At 41.3% G+C, this 17,777-nt stretch overlaps 1 protein-coding gene across 10 annotated transcripts in view; it reads left to right on the plus strand.

Annotated features, from left to right (window-relative positions):
* The window catches only part of BCOR (BCL6 corepressor), a 65,835-nt gene that overhangs the window by 26,525 nt on the left and 21,533 nt on the right, over positions 1 to 17,777 (plus strand). For 6 of the 10 annotated variants that reach the window (XM_050936457.1, XM_050936450.1, XM_050936448.1 and 3 more), the window contains 4 exons: positions 199 to 252; positions 657 to 840; positions 11,022 to 11,303; positions 11,639 to 11,992. In XM_050936457.1, coding sequence (XP_050792414.1) covers positions 199 to 252; positions 657 to 840; positions 11,022 to 11,303; positions 11,639 to 11,992 — 874 coding nt within the window. The remainder of the gene's footprint in view (positions 1 to 198; positions 253 to 656; positions 841 to 11,021; positions 11,304 to 11,638; positions 11,993 to 17,777) is intronic. The other 4 variants (XM_050936455.1, XM_050936458.1, XM_050936454.1 and 1 more) reach the window with 4 other exon arrangements.

Consider the following 17,777-nt stretch of genomic DNA (forward strand, 5'->3'; position numbering starts at 1 on the left):
GGAATAGAAGCAGTATTGAATTTGATGTTGAGCGATGACAGATATTGTGTAGGAATTTCCTTAAGATACTTTACTTTTAATTTAAAAGATGAGTTAAACCAAATTGTTGTGCAATGTTAAGAAAAGAATTGGTTTATGCTTATAAAAATGGATGAAATTATTTAAATGATCCATTGAGTGCCCATTTTAATTACATAGATGGAAGGATTACAAGAGGACAGTATTTTATGTCTACCTGCTGCTTACTGTGAGGTCAGTTCTTCAAATTTTTATTACTAGAATCTTACATAAACCTTTGAGTTAAATTTCATTTCCAAATACACAAAGGGAAGTTTGTGGGCCATGGTCGTCTTTATTCATTGTGCAGTTTCTGTTTTTATGTTTTTGTTTTGTTTCTTATACCTCCAAAACAGAATGTTATTGTTTTATATACAGTATATCTTTATATATGGAAGAATTGTGTGGATTTTTACATATAGATACTAGAAATTTTGAATATTTTTATACAACTGAGATATTTTAAACTTTATATGTTAGATATATATCTCAAACTTTGGTTTTGAGCAGATTTTTCTTTGGAAATACTTTCATATAAGGTAAGGTAAATGGAGTAGCTTTTATTGTGAGATTTTTTTTCATATCAATTCTCTTTCTAGCGTGCAATGATGCGCTTCTCAGAGTTGGAGATGAAAGAGAGAGAAGGCCACACAGCAACCAAAGACTCAGAGGTCTGCAGATTCAACCAGGCAGACTGGGAAAACTTGAAGGGAAATAATGAAAAGAAGCCAAAGTCTGTCACTCTGGAAGATGCCATTGCTGATCAAAATGACAATGATAGATGTAAGCACATTAAGATGGCTTTTTGAAGTGTGTGTGCGTGTGTATGTATGTATACTATAGCAGTTTGTCCTAAAACAACATAATACATGGAAAGTAGTAGAATTTTTATCACTACAGAATGTTGTAAATAAGAATGATTAATAGTGACAACAGTAACTAATACAAATTTACATAACAGTATCTAGTCACATTTTTATATATAGAGTTGTGACCTCTGCTGTTTTCCATGCATTTTTTATTTGATCTATGAATGTCTGTCTGTTGAAAAGTTGCACCTTTTGGCAGTGTCGCTTCTGTGAAAATAGCAGGTTCTTGTGATAGCACTTATCACCCTACACGGATCTACTTTGCAGTAGATGAACTAGTACCTTAACAGCTGAAACTAAAAACTCAGGGTCTTGTTGCACCATTAGTTTTTAAGTAGAACTTTCCCATGTTCCCTTTGTGAAGTTCTGTTTTAAAAATGAGTGGCACTGTTAAGTTCCAATAATATAACTTTCCTTCACTATATGGGGGCAGGCAAAATGGAAGGGTTGCAAGGGAAGTCAAGTAAATAATCTACCACATCTACTTATTTATAAATAAACTGTAGCTGTGAAATTGAAAATGCATTTGTAACTGTCTCATCCCCTCCACTTATTACTGTGGCAGGGTATGTATGTGTTAGATCATCAGAAGTCCTCAAGGGCAGTCACCATGCTGTGAAACTGTCTGTTGCTGATGCATTGTTGTTTGGGCCGAGGGAAAGAGGTTTTGCAGTAGCGTGGGACAGTGTATGGAAGTACTGTCATTGAGCTCTATTGCAAAAGGCACAAAACACTTTTTTCCTAAGTCATATTAATTTTTTAATGGATATTTGTAAAATTAGTTCCAATTCATAGCAAGTAGTCTGGGTTCCATCAGTCTCCAAACTGTTTTCCTTGCAACAGCTTGTAACAAAGTAATTAAGGAGCTTATTACTGTTTTATTCTGTATTTTCAGAAAATTCGAAGTTTCAATTCAAGAAAAATGTTAGTAAAACACTGGATGGTCTATGTATATGTATAATTTAATGGGTTGATGTGCCCCTTCATAGTCGAGGATTTAAGAGTAGGGCTGGTAGAAAATGTCATCTAAGCAATTTAATAATTGTGAGTTATTGTCCTGGTCTTTGTTTAATAATTTTGGTGGACAGGGTGATCAGCACCTGATCAGTTCCTCACCTCAGTCAAGTTACTGTGGTGCTGTGGCCACTAAAATAAAAATATGTGAATAAAAAGATAGCTTGGCAAAGTAACAGCAAAGATTTCATTGTTAATCAAGCTTAGCTTCTAGAACCCTTAGCCTTCTGTTCCCTTCAAGGTGTATTGAGTGAGTTTCCAAGAGGAAAGAGGCCTTGTTGTTCTACAGTATCCCATTGCCTGGTCATAAGCATGATAGACTTTCTACAGGGTGCTACTGCTAGAGCTTTCTTCAATTCTCAGCACTACTCGCACCTCAGAGTGCACTGCACACTTGTAATGCCCTCCATGAAATCCCCCACACTTCCTGAAGTATCAAAATGTTGTAAGAGCAGCAACATTTGGGTCCTGCCACCTGGATGCCACTGTTGGAGGAGGGCAGGTCACCTAAGTGCTCACAGGGGTAAAGTGAAGGGAAGAATAGGCTATTGCCAAAAGAAGATCAAGTTGATTGAAAGAGAAAACAGGGAATAGTCTGGAGGGTGAGGGAAGGAGAGAAAAAAGTTCCTCAGATGCACTTGTTTTCAGATTCTCGGACTTGTTTGAGGATTATCCCTCACTATTATAATGTAATCTTAAAATTACACTTTTGATGCAGAAAATAGCAAAAAATGAAACCAAACCCCAAACAGTACAATTTGCACTTTTCTCAAATCCATAACTTCGCAGTGTTCTGGCTCATGAGACTCCATTGGATGAAATGCATTTGGAACTAATAAAGAATTGTTGGGAATGGGAAGGGTATTATGATTTTTTGTGAGTATGTTCTTGTGCGTAATTAATTAGCTATGAGTTGATGGGAAGTTTTATAGGCTTGTTAAAATTGCTAAATCTATCAACCTTTAAAAATGCAGCTTTCTTTTAGTACGGGAGTTTCTCTTGCACATGATGGGCTTTGCAGCGACTACACTTGCAGTTACTAATTCGGTTCTCAAGGCAGGTCTGCACTTAATCTTTGTCTACACTGCTGAGTTAGGTTGACGTAAGCCGCCTTGCATCAACCTAACTCTCTAAGCATCTACACTAAAATGTTGCTCCTGACGATAGAACTCGTCCGCTATGCCAACCAGGGCTGACTCCAGGCACTAGCATTCCAAGCAGGTGCTTGGGGCGGCAATCTGTAAGGGGCGGCAGTCCATGTGTTTCTGCCACCCTAAGCAGCGCACCAAATTGCTGCTGCGGGCAGCGGAGGCAATCCATGTGCCCTTAGAGTGGCATGGGCGTTTCTGCGGTGGCGGAAATTCGGCGGCAGCTTCTGTGTTCAGCTGCCCGCAGGGGCAATTTGGCGGCTTGTCTTCTGGCTGAAGACAGAAGCTGCCACCGAATTGCTGCTGCCGCCGAAATGCTTGTGCCACCCTAAGGGCACACGGACTGCCTTTGCCATCCGTGGCGGCAATTTGGCGCGCTGCTTGGGGCGGCAAAAACAGTAGATCTGGCCCTGATGCCAACTTAATAACTTCACCTCTGTGAGAGGCATAGCACTTAGGTTGACATACTTAGGTCGACGCAGTGTCACTACATTGCTTACGTGGACTGTTGCTAGCTTTCAGAAACCATCCAGCAATGCCCCACACTGACAGTACAATTGGTGCAAGCACTCCTGGTGAGGTTGTGCGCCACCAACACGAGCATATGTGGCTATGCAAAAGTTATTTAATTACTGCAGTGATTGTACGTCAATGTAACTTAAGTCAACATCATTTTTGTAGTGTAGACGTGCGCTTCAAGTGCTGCAGTGGCCCAGCTGTGCTGTTGTAGAGCTTCGGTGAAGATGTTACTAGCTGACATGAGTGTTTCTGCCATTGGTGTAGTTAATGCACCTCTGCAAGAGGCGATAGGTAGCTATATTGACGGGAGAAGCCATCCTGTCAACATAGCATTATCTACAGCGAGGGTTAGGTCAGTGTAACTGCGTCACTCAAGGGTATGGATTTTTCATACCCCCGAGTGACTTAGTTATACTGATATAAGTCTGTAGTATAGACTTGGCCTCAGTAAAACTTTTTACTGCCCTGTTTCACCTTCTGCCCCTTGGTATAGCAGTTGATTAAATCAGGGATATGAAGTTTGCACTTCTTGAATGCCTCTATCATAGTCTTTTTGGTGCTCTGGTGCAGCTTGAATTGCTGGGAATCCTGACACATCTCTCTAACAGAATAACAACTGGCAAAGATGAGATAAACCTTGCCTAGTGTTCTCCTCAATTTACCAGCTGTGGGTTTCAATAACGATGCTCACAGGAGAACATATAAATACTTTCTTTCCTCTCTCCCCTCCCCCCACAATTCCTGATCTCTGCTGAAAGGTTTAAAATTGAATAGAACTCTAAACAGCTGTATTTCAGAACTTCCCCCAGCTTATGTTCTGCCTCCTATGTTGGATCTTGATGCTGAAAAGATGCTACATTTTGTTTTATACATAAATTCCTATCTAATGTTAGGCAGTAGACCTTCCCGATGCTAGCAGGAAATTCATGAACAAAATTAATTGATTAATCAGTAATTTCTGGTAAAATGTTAAATTTGCACCCTGCTGTGAACCTTTAGCTGGCTAACGTGCATTTGAAAGAAAAACAAATACAATTTAAAGCCTGATCCTGTAACATGTGGTATGCAGCTTGACTGCTGTGACCTTGCAAGGCTCCAGTCATGTCAGTGGGGCTCTGTGCAGGGTTCAGTAGCCTTTGTGCATAGAACATAATACAGGATCATTGCCTTAAGATCTAGTGGCTGTTTCAGACACTACTTCTATAACCCTTACCTCTTACAGCAATAATAACAGTATTATAAATATTTTGCCACTTTTTTTTTCCTAAGAGAATTAGTACAGCCCTCTGATAACCCCAGTTTTTTTTTTCCTGGGCTGTCTTGGGGATTTAGTCAAGTGGCACATGGATAAAGCCTTGCCCTCTCAAAAAACCCTGTGATAATTTAATAAACTGGTCCACATTGTCTAATGACTTCTAAAATATTTCTTCAGTGTTTAGAATGCAGACTATTGCTAGGAATAGTCTCTCTCTCTGCAGAAGAGTACAAAGATTCAAACTTGGTTAAATAGAGGGATAAACTGTAAGTGTCTTAATACTCTTCCATCTTGTTTAGGACTCAATGGGAAATATGAGAATAGTAGTGAAGCTGCTTTGTTGCTAAGGTGACTAGTAAATGTTGCTGTGGCAATGCTTCTATGGAGCATTTCCATAGCACAAACACGATAAATTATGGGATGCATGTGTCGTGAGTCATAGAATTGTTCAGTGATCAGTGGTTTAAACATGCAGATACATTTACTTGAGAGTAGGTCATGTGATGCAAGCATGTTGGTAGATAACCACAATTTTTGAGCAGTACTAAAATCATACAAAAGTATGTAAGAGTAAATAAATTCTACAAGCTGAGAATGTCTTGATAGACAAACTGGTAGTTATGCTCCTCTAATATTACAGTAGAGACATACTGTTTGATCCTTAGTAGAGAAAAATAAAAACTGGTATGTTAAGGACCAGAGATTTTGGGCAATGTGGGTGTGAGGAGGAGATTATGGTAATTCTGTGCATAGAAGCATAATGCCTTTATTTGCAAGGAGGTTAAGTCAGATGTTAACAACTGATCTGCAGCCTCTTTGCTAGGTGTCTATGTTCCTTAGCACACAGAATAGGTAATCCTTCAGTTTCTTGCCTGTATGCATGCCGAGTAATGAAAGATCAAAATGGCAAACATTCTGTTGTTGTCATTTGGCCTGGTCAGAATTACCTTGCTATGACTGGCAGTGGTGCAAAAAAGCATCAGGATTCTGAATATAATGGATTTAGGTGAAGGAAACAAGGATGGAAGACTTTCGGGAAATACATTTTCACTCTCTGAAAATCTAACTTTTTCCCCCCGTGGGATAGTCAGAACGCTGCTTGTTTTATCCTGACAAGTGGCTTGGCTGAAATATTCTATTTTTGTTGTGATCTTGGTGACAAATGCTAGTTCATGTTCAGATAAAGCGTCCTGCGAAGAGTTGGGATGAGGACTTAAAAGGCATCTTTCTTAAATGCCTGCAGTGAGAAGTCACTGAAGAGAAGAGAGGAAAAGCTGGTTCTAGTTGCCACTTTATCTATAAAAAAAGAACTGCAGTTTAAAAACTAAAGTATGGGTTTCCTGTTCATATTGTATGGAAGATGTGTTGTTAAACAGTGTTTGTGCTGGCAGGAAAAGGAAGATGGAGAAAATGAAAAAAAGTTTTTAATAATTTCTTCCTCACAAAATGTGACCAGTGCACTGGGGATACTGCTTCAAGTAGAAAACAATACGTGTAGAGTGGTCATTTTTTCCAGTTTCCAGTTTTACAGGATAGTAAAAGATGGTTTTTGTTGCTGAGTTAGTATGACTGGACTGAGGTTAGTAAATGATGTCGGGAACGTGTTGCCCTTCACTGTAGCAGCATTTTCTGTTTTAGAGTGAACCTTCTTATGTGATGTGTTGATATGAAAACTAGCATTTACTATTCTATCAGTCTCTTTCTGCTGCTTATTATTTGAATAGTGATAATGATTTGAAAACTCCAAAGTGTGTGTGCTGTTTGCTTCCTTAACAGAGTAGAAGGTACAGGGGAGGCGTGAGAGCCTGAGGAAGACCAAACTCTTATATGGGCCCAAAGAGGGAGACTGTCCTTGTGCTAGTGCCCTTCTGTTTGATATTCATACCTGGATTTTGGGAGTCCTGTGTCTTTGATCCAGATGGCTTTCCAAGCCAGATTCAGGACAGAGTGGAATCTGGTGGTAAAATATGAATAGAGTTGTGTTCTATGAAACTACTGCAGTTTTTCTGAGCAAAAAGCAAAAACCAACAACCTCTCGGCATTTGACATAACTAGACCTCGTAACGATAATGCTTTGATGCAGGGTACATGCCTGAGAAGACCGTGCCAAACTGTGGGCCATCTGACAGCTCAGACTTTCGTTTCTGGTTTGTCCTGTGGATTTGTCATTCACTTAGGCACTTGTAGAAAAATGTATTTTTGGTAATCTGCAAATACAGTATAGTCAAGATGCTTTCCAAAATAGTTTAATAACTTTACAGTTCTGCCTGAATATCTCTTCCCTCACTTTGCAACCTTGGTATAGGCAGATTATAATGTCACACGTTTTATATACATTGAGCATCTGATGTTCCTAATCTTTTAAAATGGGTCAGTAAAGGACTGGCCTGCTAGCTTGGCAGCAATGGGATGTCATGCTGCCCTCATGGGGGCATTACTGAGTTTCCTACTGTCCGTGTGGTAGAATCAGGGAGAGGACAGGAATGAGTGGAACTACTCCCATCAGCTATTTGCTACAGACATTGACTGGTAATGGTAGTTGTTTTGCTCTTCTCTCTAGAAACAATGCACCAGAAAAAATCTGTGAATGAAGGACTAAGTTGAGACTAAATTGAACATCGCCACTTCTTCATTCTTGGGGCTATCCTTTGCATGGCATAGTGGGGCATTCTGGGTTTCTGGGTCAGATCCTGACTGGAAAAAAAAGAATTAGGGAGTTGAATGAATTTGATGTCACTTTGTTTCATTAGTAATGAGGGGGTGCTAAACGGCTGTTCCCTGCAGATCTCATCTGCAGTCTCTGGATGGTCACAATAAGAGCTGCTGCTTCTCCAGGTCCTTACAAGGATCTCTAGGAAACAATCAAGGTGTTCCTCCTCTTTCTCTTTCCAAAGTGCATTATCAACAGGGAGACCGTTCCATAACAGTGATTTTCAATCTGAAAAATGCTACATAATTTGTGGTATTAGTGAACACCTTAAAAAATGTAACTATTAGAAATGTGATTAAATTCCCTCTGACTTTGTCTGTTCAGGGAGTTAAACACAAAATAAGAGTGTAGATCGCTTTATTAGATTTTATTTTGTTTTTAGAAACATTTTTGAAGTGATAACTTAATGTTGCCAGTCCAAGTTTTTTTAAATTTGTGCACAACAAATCTGATTAATACTGATGTGCTGGATCTTGTTAGTACATTGTTACCAGATGTACAGGGGTCTAATATTTACAAGTCCTTTTTGATTTTGGACAGTAACTTTTTGGAGAAAGAGTTTAATAAACTAAGGTAGCTGCTCCACTCTTTGTATTTTGTTAAAAAGAAAAAGACGTATCAGTGTTATGTATATGATGAACAATCTAAAAAATGAGTTCACTTAATACCAAACAGCCACAGAGAGGTATGGTTTGGGCATGAGCATTCCATAGAACAAATATAGTGCTTTCTTGAGAGAGTGCTTCTGGCTTTTACCTCTTGTCCTTTTATTAGTTGAGTTTGTAACCGTCTAAATGGAATTTAAACTTTTTATGCAGTGTTTTTTCTGGAGCCTGCAGACAGCTGAAGTGCCCTAACTGCTGCTTAAAGCTTTTCCAAGTTGCAGTAAGTGGAAACTGACCAGAGGCAGCTTCGCTATCACTGCTGCTAAAGCAAACCCTAAGAGCAGCAGTAAAACTGACAAACATGAGGTCAATTTAGCTTTGCTTCAGCTGGGAAAAACTGTGATCAGCAGGGGACAGTAGCTTTGGAGCTGCACAGTGGTGTGGCAGAACATAGACAAAGGCTAAGTAAGAAAGGACTTGATACCATCCTTGTAGTAGTTAGCTCTGAGGTAGAGGTTGGAGGAACACACTCTTTCTCTCCCCCACCTTCCTTCCAACAGCCAGACTAGTTGGGTGCTTGGCTTTGTCAGGAACGTATTAGATCGAGGGTACAAAAGATGTCACAAGCAGGGTCCAGGTTCCTACCATTCTGGTAGGAAAACCAGCATAAACTCCTCAGGGGGGGAAAAACTTTCTCAAGCTCTGTTCACTTATGACACACTGTGACAGGGTAGTCAATAAGCAGACTGTGAGTGAATCCAGACCAGCAGACTGAACGGACTATTAAATCCTTTAATTTACTACTACTTATTTATTATCATCATTTTGGCTTTTTTTTTTTATTGTTTTCTCTGGAGTCTGGACCTTGACTATACTTTGACCAAAAAATTTGGACCTTGGCAAAAAAATAATTGACTATCCCTACACAATGAGATGCTGCTTGTAGAATATCTTTGAGATTTTCATAATAGGATAGTCCTCCTTTGTGTGCTTTAAACAGCAGTAGAATAGTAAATAATGAAGACCATGTAAATGTCAACATTAGACTTGAGCACCAGCACCCATTTAAGCAAATAGTGTGCACTACACATCATTATTTCATTCAGTCTGCAGATTCAGGTAGACATGATTGAGTTGGTTTATAACTGATTCACATTTTGAAGGTTGTCTTTGTAATCATGAGAGCTAGGATCTAAAGGGCTAAGCGTTCACTTAAAAATATATTTAAGTTCAGGAGCAGAGGAGGCACGAACCAAGAAGTAGTACTGGCAAATGGAATAGTGGCCAGCCAGCTCAGTTTACCCTCTGCCTTTCCCAGTCAATGGGGCCTGGCTTTGCTTCTTGCCTGGGCATCGCCAAAAGGAGAGTGAGGACCCTTAATCTAGATCACAGACAGTTGGGTTTCTGGAAAATGTGTCAAGCCCTGTGTAAGAAGGAGCAAGCATGAGTAAGTAGATGGGATGGGTAAGGATGAGTAAATGGGGCCAGGGTGAATGTAAGGAAGAGGATAGTGGGTGAGCCGATATGGTTGAAGTTAGAAGAGATTGATAGGATAAATTAGAAACTAAGTGGACTTTGTGTGTGTACATGAGAGCAGTTTTGAGGGGAGAAATGGGAGAGACTGAAATTAGAGGGGCTGAGGAAGAGACGACAATGTATTTGGAAGCAAAAGGGATGTGAAATGTTGGGAGATGGGGGCGAGAAAGAGGAAATGGACTGTAAACGATACGAGAACAAAAGAGAGTGAGCCAAGAAGGGTAAGACTTATGAGAGACCTAAACTCTAATATATAAAAGTGTTTGTATATAATATAAAATTTAAAGTTGATTGACATGTTACTTATGTATAGTGCATAATAAGTAGTATGCATCTATTTTGTTTGTTTAGGTCCTGTTTCAAGAAATAATCTCTTTTCAAAGAATCCCTGTACAATGCTTAAGTCCCACTGACATTAAGCATGCGCTTAAGCTGATCCTGAATCACAGTTCTTAAGTTTGAAGGGGCATGGTAGCACAGGCGTTTTTCTCCTTGGCTAGTAATCTTACTCAAGTAGTGTCAGGTAAATTTTTCAAGGCTTATATGGTCACTGTAGCTGGAAAGCATCATGGAATAAATGAGTGCTGGATTTTTTTTGAAGGAAGAGATGAAGGAACTTTGCCAAATGGTGACTGGGAGATTGTTACAGGTATACAGGGCTTCATATAACCTTCACATAAATGCAGGTAGCATTTTATCATTTCACAGCTATTCTTGAAGTGTTTTTCCTATCAGAGTGAGTGCTAGAATGTGCATTCACTTCTGTTTCCCATTTGTACATCCAAGGACACAGTGGCGGGGTTGAATTCTTGTAATCAGGCTCTGCAGTCTGGCATGATTAGTCTTGCATTGACTTAAAGTATCAGAGCTGCTGAAATTAATTTTATAAAAGCCATTGCAGAAATGAAGCTTGCATTGCTATCTGATTTTTAAGGTTACTCTTTTGAAAGAGTATGTGCTTTTGATATCTAAAGGTGATTCTTTAAAGTCATGGAAAAACCCTGAATTGAAAAGAAAGGTAAGTATACTGTGGCATTTCTATGGCTACTTGTATGGTGAAGTGCCTGATTGGATCTTATCTAAAAATTGAAGGCCAAAAATTTGATTACGTGCTTGGTTTTCAACTTGACTGCTGGGAAAGTTGCTGTTTTACAGCTGACTGTAACAAAATTAGAATCTAAAGTAAACTATTTCTTGTGTGGTTCAGAAATAATAAGGATATATTGTTAGGAGATGGACATTGAAGAGATCAGAAATGAGAGTTATTTTACAATAGACTTTTTTGTTTTGTTTATTAATTATTTTTAGGTGATTTTAATAGTGCAGAAAACAATCAAGATCACTTTCTTGAAACCTCAGAGGAAAGAGATCCTCCAACTGAGAAATATTATCTGGAGAGACATCCTCTCTATGAAAATATAGGGGACCAGTCAACAGAAGATATCAGTCAGCATCCATGCCCACGTCTGGATAGAAAGCGTAAACACTCTGGCGAGAGATTACAAAATGAGGGCAGCCAAAACGAAAACTCTGTGGATGAGCTGCAGGATGAAGCTGTGTCAAAGGCAAAAAAGAGGAGAAGCTCCAAAGGTAACCACATTGCTTTGGTGTCCCTTAAGGAATTTCTTGTGAAAGGAATATCCCTATGAATTAATGTCTCCATTTATTAACTTGATAGTTACCAGTCTGAGCACTGTCATTTCACTTAAAATAATATCTTGGTATCTGAGGGTAAAGCACTAGTCATTGGACATGGTAGCCATAGCATTGCAAATGACCCTAGTGCATGTGACCCTTAATGACCAAACCTTTTAAAATGCATAGTGTGGTGGTAAAGCTGAGACTATATGCCCCGCAAGTGAAATGTAGCTTTTGTTTTAAGTTGAGGGGGCTTTTTGATTAATTTTTAGTTATTTTTCCATTAGATGACTGGCCTGAGAGGGAAATGACAAACAATTCCTCTAACCACTTAGAAGAGCCCAATTGTAATGAGGTGACCAACCTGAAGGTGTGCATTGAATTAACAGGGCTCCATCCCAAAAAGCAGCGTCACCTGCAGCATCTTAGGGAACTATGGGAGCAGCAGGTGTCACCAGAGAGATCCCCATCCGGCAAGTTGGGCCGGCAAAGCAGGAAAGATTTAGCTGAGGCTGTTCAGCCAGAGGCCACTGCAAAGGTCAAAGACTGCACAGAAGAAAGGCACACCAGGAAAAGGTCAGAGGTCAAAAGCAATAGAAGTTGGTCTGAAGAGTCCCTCAAAACAAGTGACAATGAACAAGGTATGCAGAGACTACTAGGGAAACATCAGCTGGCATAGCATTAGTAGTGATGCATGCTGCCACCACTGTTAAGGAATTGTCAGCAGTTTTTATAGAAGTCCACATGTATAAGGACTTACAGCTCCACTATTAAAAAACAAAACAAAACACTAGCTAAAATTTGTCAGATGGCTGTGTATGTGGTTTTTGTTTGTTTTAAAATTGTGGTTTAAATAACTTTAAAATTGAAGTTTTGTGTCTGCAGATGTTTTGGCATTCTTATAATTCATGAATAGTTCTGATTTAGAGAAAAAAAAACAAAACCTCAGGTTGTTAGTCCATGTAAGAATACTTACTGCATGTATAGCTAAATGGATTAGTGCCTTTTGGGTATAACTAAAAACAACCAAGAGGTCCAGTATGAGTAGCATGAAGACTTTGATTCTCTATCATGGGAATCTGCTGTTCCATCAGGTTAAGAACTGCTGAGTTTTTCTGCTTTCTCAAAGGCTTAGAGGCAGTCAAGAGCTTACTCCTGTTTTTTCCCTTAGTGCAGTCTGCCTGTCTGTTTTCTCTACAGACATGCCCGATGAAGAGCCCTGATGTTGCTCCCCAGTGTTTTTCCATGCACACGTGCAGAGCTTTCCTCAGTGACTCTCTGAGGGCTCTGTTCTTCAGGATATTTTGCCAGGATCTTTCTGTCTTTCTCTCCTGCTTCTCTAGTTCACTCTCCATCTCAGGCCGGGTCTGTGCTGTAAACTTACATTGGTATAACTACGTCACTCGGTGTGGAAAATCCAGACCCCTGAGTGACGCAGTTATATCGACCTCACCCCTGTGTAGACAGTGCTATGTTAACGGGGAGATTTTCCTGTCAACATAGCTACCGGCCTCTCGGGGAGGTGGATTAAGTACGCCGGCAGGAGAAGCTCCTCACTGTATCACTGAAGCATTTTAAGTGTAGACCTAATCTCAGAGGGCTCCTGGGAGGTTGTGTGGAGGGGCTGGGGTGTTGAGTGACTCTGGGGATTCCCCTTGACTAGCAGTGTGATTCCTTAACACCCCCACAACTGCTTCAATAGCTGAGCAAGGCCCAGCCACATCAAAGGCTGCTGTTCCTGTGTTCAGCTCCACATGCTGGCAGTCTTCTCCCACAACCTGAGCTTCTATTACTTCATTCTGGGGGCTTCTCCTAAGCAGGACTGTCTCCCCGCTTGCTCCAGTCTGGGGCTTGCTCTCTCCTGTTATTTCTGCTTCATCACCATAGCAGCCAGCAAGTGTTGAGCCAGTCGGTGGAAGAGGCGGGCTCCCTGGGACCTCCCCCAAACTGTCACAGTGGCAAGCTCCAGCTGCCCACAGTATTCCAGGGAGGGGCCAAGCAATACAGCTTTTTCCCTGTTTTGCTGCCCCTCCCTCCCACCATTCACCTGCTGCTTCATTTCTGTCTTCTCTCTCTCCTTCCCCGGCTCTCAGACCTCAAGTGATTAGTTACCTCAGTCACTTGAGGAGGTATTACTCCCACAAACCTAAGCAACTTAAAATCTTATCTGCACTCAGATGTCCTCAACGTGCTTTGTGCTGTCTTGACTGGCATCCTGCACACCCAAATCATGTGGCTGTTTCTGCTCACAGAGCCTCCACATCTTCTCAGATAGCTCTTCCTTCTCCCTCCATCCCATTTTCAGAAGGAGAGGATGAGGCTTTCCTTCTCCCTTTCAGGATTTGCAGATCAAAGGCTGTAAGCAATCTCCTCCTCCCTCTACCCTCCCTAAAGCAAATTTAGTCTTTTTTTTCTGAGGACTCCCCTAAATGTAACTAAGGCCTGGGTTACATGAGGAAATTAGGTCGATATAACTATGTTGCTCAGGGGTTTGGATTTTTCACACCCCTGAGCTACGTAGTTAAACTGGCCTAACCTCCAGTGTAGACAGCGCTATGTCGACGGGAGAATTCTGGCATTGACCTAGCTACTTACTGCCTCTCAGGGGGCGGATTGCCTATGCTGATGGGAGAATCCCTCCCATTGTTGTTGGTAGTCTTCACAGAAGTGCTGCAATGGTGCAGCTGTGTTGGTGCAGTGTTTTACATGCAGACAAGCTCTAATATTTGCCCCAGTTCTTGGAGGATGAAGAGGAGCTTCCCACCTGCTCTGAGCACTCTGAATCAGATGTCCCAGGTTGCTTGTTCACTAACAGACTTGGTTGATTTGATACATTTCACTCTCAACATAGCCAAACTTGCAACTCAACCAAGCCTCAGTCAGAACCCCGTCAAGATGAGGCATAGGTAAAGCCGCTTCACTTGCCCCATACCAGAATCTCTTGAGAATTGCTGAGGCCAGGTGGGAAGTCCAGTCAATAAGGTTTCTAAAATGGTATCCAGTCCAATTGGATAAAGTTACCAAATTGTCCCAAAGATTATAGAACTACAATTCATAGAATATCAGTGTTGGAAGGGACCTCTTGTCCATCCTTCATCTCAGTCAGGATTGTTTGCGGGGGGGAAAGAAAAAGATCTTGATAGTAAATCGATGGGGCAGGTTTTAGTGGACCTGAAGATCGACAGCTGTCTTAGAGTCAAAGACTCTTTTTTTATTATTTTGCGAGCTACCATGGTGTGTGGGGCTCTGGCTCAGACAGACCTGTCCATCTTCTACTCCTTCTTGTGCTCTCAGAAGAAGAGGTCTTGTAGAACTCAAAAGAGGGGAGGCCAGACAACTGGATTCTGTAATGTTGATTCTAACTTTCCTTTGCAATGCCTGATATGATATTACCAGATCGTCTCTTCTCTTTGACATGTTGGCTCAAAGAAATATGTGGTTTTAGATTCCGATGCCATTTCCAGAGGCATCCTGGCACCCTTTGACAATGTGAAACAAGAATAAGCCCTTAATAGCACCTTATACCTGTTTTAAATTATCCCTGGCCAACCCATTCTCGAGAGACACTTAAGGGCTTTCAAGTCATTTTGCTGCAACTGCTACTTCCATCCCCACTGAACTGTAAATTTTTTGATTTGTTTTTCTCTGTTTGCCAGGGCTTGGAAATTCTTCCTCATCGTTATCTAGATAAGCCTCTCCGTGTACAGAAGTTGCATGAGGAGGAAGTTGGCCTTAGCTCTTCTGATCCAATAGTCCCCCGATTTTTCTCATGGTTCATAGATCTCAAGCAAGTTTATCTTATATGTCCCTGTGACATAGTGGCTTCTGTGTGTTGCCGTGCTGGGGCAATTGCAATTGGGAACAAACATTATCAGCTCCAGGCAGTGCCCTTGGACATATCATCCTCTTTTTGGGGATTTGTAATGGTGATGGCCATCTAGGGAGCTGGACTGAGGCAACAGGAGCATCTAGATCTGCCACTACATGCACAGCCTGCTGGTGACTGCTCAGTCATGTGAAGGGACAACATGCTTGCCAGATTTGGTCCTGGAACATCTTAGGTTCATAGCGAATGACCAGAAGAGCTCCCTTATCCGATTTCAAGACTTGTGCAAATCAACCTGGGCCTCATGGTTTTACCAGAGGAGAAATTTGACCAAATTTTACCCCACATCAAACAATTCCCCAGTGCCTTCCAGTCAACAGCACACCAGTACTCTCAGCTGGTTGGCACAAGTGGCCTATGGGGCAATTCCCCCTTCCTAATCAGGCATTGGAGCTTCCAGACTTAGGATATGGACTGTCTATTGACAGTCCTTCGAGGCACAAGTCCCTTTTAATGATGGTGTCCACTCCATTTTCTCTTCAGAGGCGGACCTGTGCCAGAGCTATTAGCAATCTGCATGGTGACTAATGCTGGCTTCTCCGGATAGGGAGTGCAGATGGGTCCTCATGTAGCTGAGAGCAAGTGATCTTCCCAAGAATCCCAGCTCAGCTTTAGCCTCCTGGAGTTGCAGGCAGTGAGGAATGAAATAGACCTTGTCCCAAGAGTCCATCTGGGAATTGCAGCCACTCATATGGAGGATAACCACAGGACCACTATAGTTTATCACTGCCACCTAGGCAAGACAAAAAACAAAAGCCTGAACAGAGAGAACAGAAGGATTCTTCTGTATCTGGAATACCAGCCTCTGCCCCTCAGTCATGTACATCCACAGCATGTACAACAGTCTGCCTGGCTCAGCAGTTCTAAGATGGATGCTAAACCAGTGGCCATTCAGTCAGATTACACAGAGGTGGTTCCTTCCACAAGCAGACCCATTTGTAACTCAGTCCACTGAAAAGAAAACCAAATTCTGCTTCCAGCATTGGTGCCAACATAGGGTCAGTGCCTGGTTATTCCCTTGTATGGGTGTCTGAGGATGTTCCTATCCACTTTTCCCCTCAAATTCAGAGTGGCCAGAAAGATCAGACAAGATGGAGAGAAGGTTATAGAGTGACTTGATTACAGTCTGTAAGTACCTGCATGGGGAACAAACATTTAATAATGGGCTCTTCAGTCTAGCAGAGAAAGTTATAACACAATCCAATGGCTGGAAGTTGAAGCTAGGCAAATTCAGACTGGAAATAAGATGTAAGTTTTTAACCATGAGAGCAATTAACCATTGGAACAATTTTCCAAGGGTTGTGGTGACTTCTCCATCATGGACAATTTTTAAATCAAGGTTTGATGTGTTTTCTATAGAAGATGCTGTAGGGATTATTTGGGGAAGTTCTGTGCCTGGTGCTATACAGTTGGTCAGACTGGATTATCACAATGGTCATTTCTGGTTTTAGAACCTGTGGATCTAGGAAGAAGAACTGCAATCTCTCTCACTTCCCCCAGTGACTCAGAAAGTGGTTCAATATAATCTGACTGAAGTTTCCCTTCTTTGTAGCCATCAGGATGGGAAATGTTTTTGTCCCCTTTCATCAGACAGCTTTGCTTTAATTTTTTTCCAAAGAAGGTGGTTCAGAAGTCAGCCCCAATTCTGTTTCTTAAAAGAAATTCAGATTTCTGTTTAAAATTATCATGTTCTTTGTCCTCACTTTATCCTAGACCCCCTTGCATCCTAGAAAAACTACACACTTTACATGTGGTCCGGGCTGTGAAATTCTACTTCTGTAGAACTAAACCCTGGAGGAAGCCCAATGTTCTGGGAAATGTAGAAGGGGTATAAAGCATCAAAATGTTTTGTGTCTAGATAGTTTATTTAATTCATCCTCCAGTTTTCCAAGGCATCTAATCAAAGTAGTCTTGAAGGTATAGTTGCTCGCTCCACTAGAGATCCATCTACTTTATAGGCAGAAAGTCACAGCAAGCCTATTTCAGAATTATTTGGAAAGCACTAAGAAATTGACCTGGTGCTTTCTTCATCCTTTGTTGTCTTTGAGGATAGAGTCCTTTGAGTCTTCCCTCAGGACTCTCCTCCAGCCATCCTCTCTGACTGCTAGATGCTTGGACTAGATGATGGGATGGATCGCTTGATAATTGTTCCGTTCATTCCCTTTGAGGCATCTGGTATTGGCCACTGTCAGAAGGCAGGATACTGGGCTAGATGGGCCACTGGTCTCACCAAGTATGGCCGTTCTTATGTTCTTTAACTAGAACACAAAATATCTTCCCTTCCCATATATCTCTTGCCTGCCACTTAAACTTGGAAAAGGCAGAAAAAACCAGCAGTTCCCAGCCTGAAGAAGAAGGTGAGTTCCCATTCAGATGAGACAATTACAGGTAAGGAAACAAATTTTGTCATTTACACCCACCAAACCAAGAAATTCACAGCTGAGACTTTCTGCTCCTTGTTTTACCCATTGAGGCTAGAGGTTCCAGTGTGTATGTTGCATATCAGTGCACTGATAGGCCTCTGCAGGACTTAGGCACAA

Source organism: Gopherus flavomarginatus, chromosome 1, assembly GCF_025201925.1.
Source record: "Gopherus flavomarginatus isolate rGopFla2 chromosome 1, rGopFla2.mat.asm, whole genome shotgun sequence".
NCBI lineage: Eukaryota > Metazoa > Chordata > Testudines > Testudinidae > Gopherus > Gopherus flavomarginatus.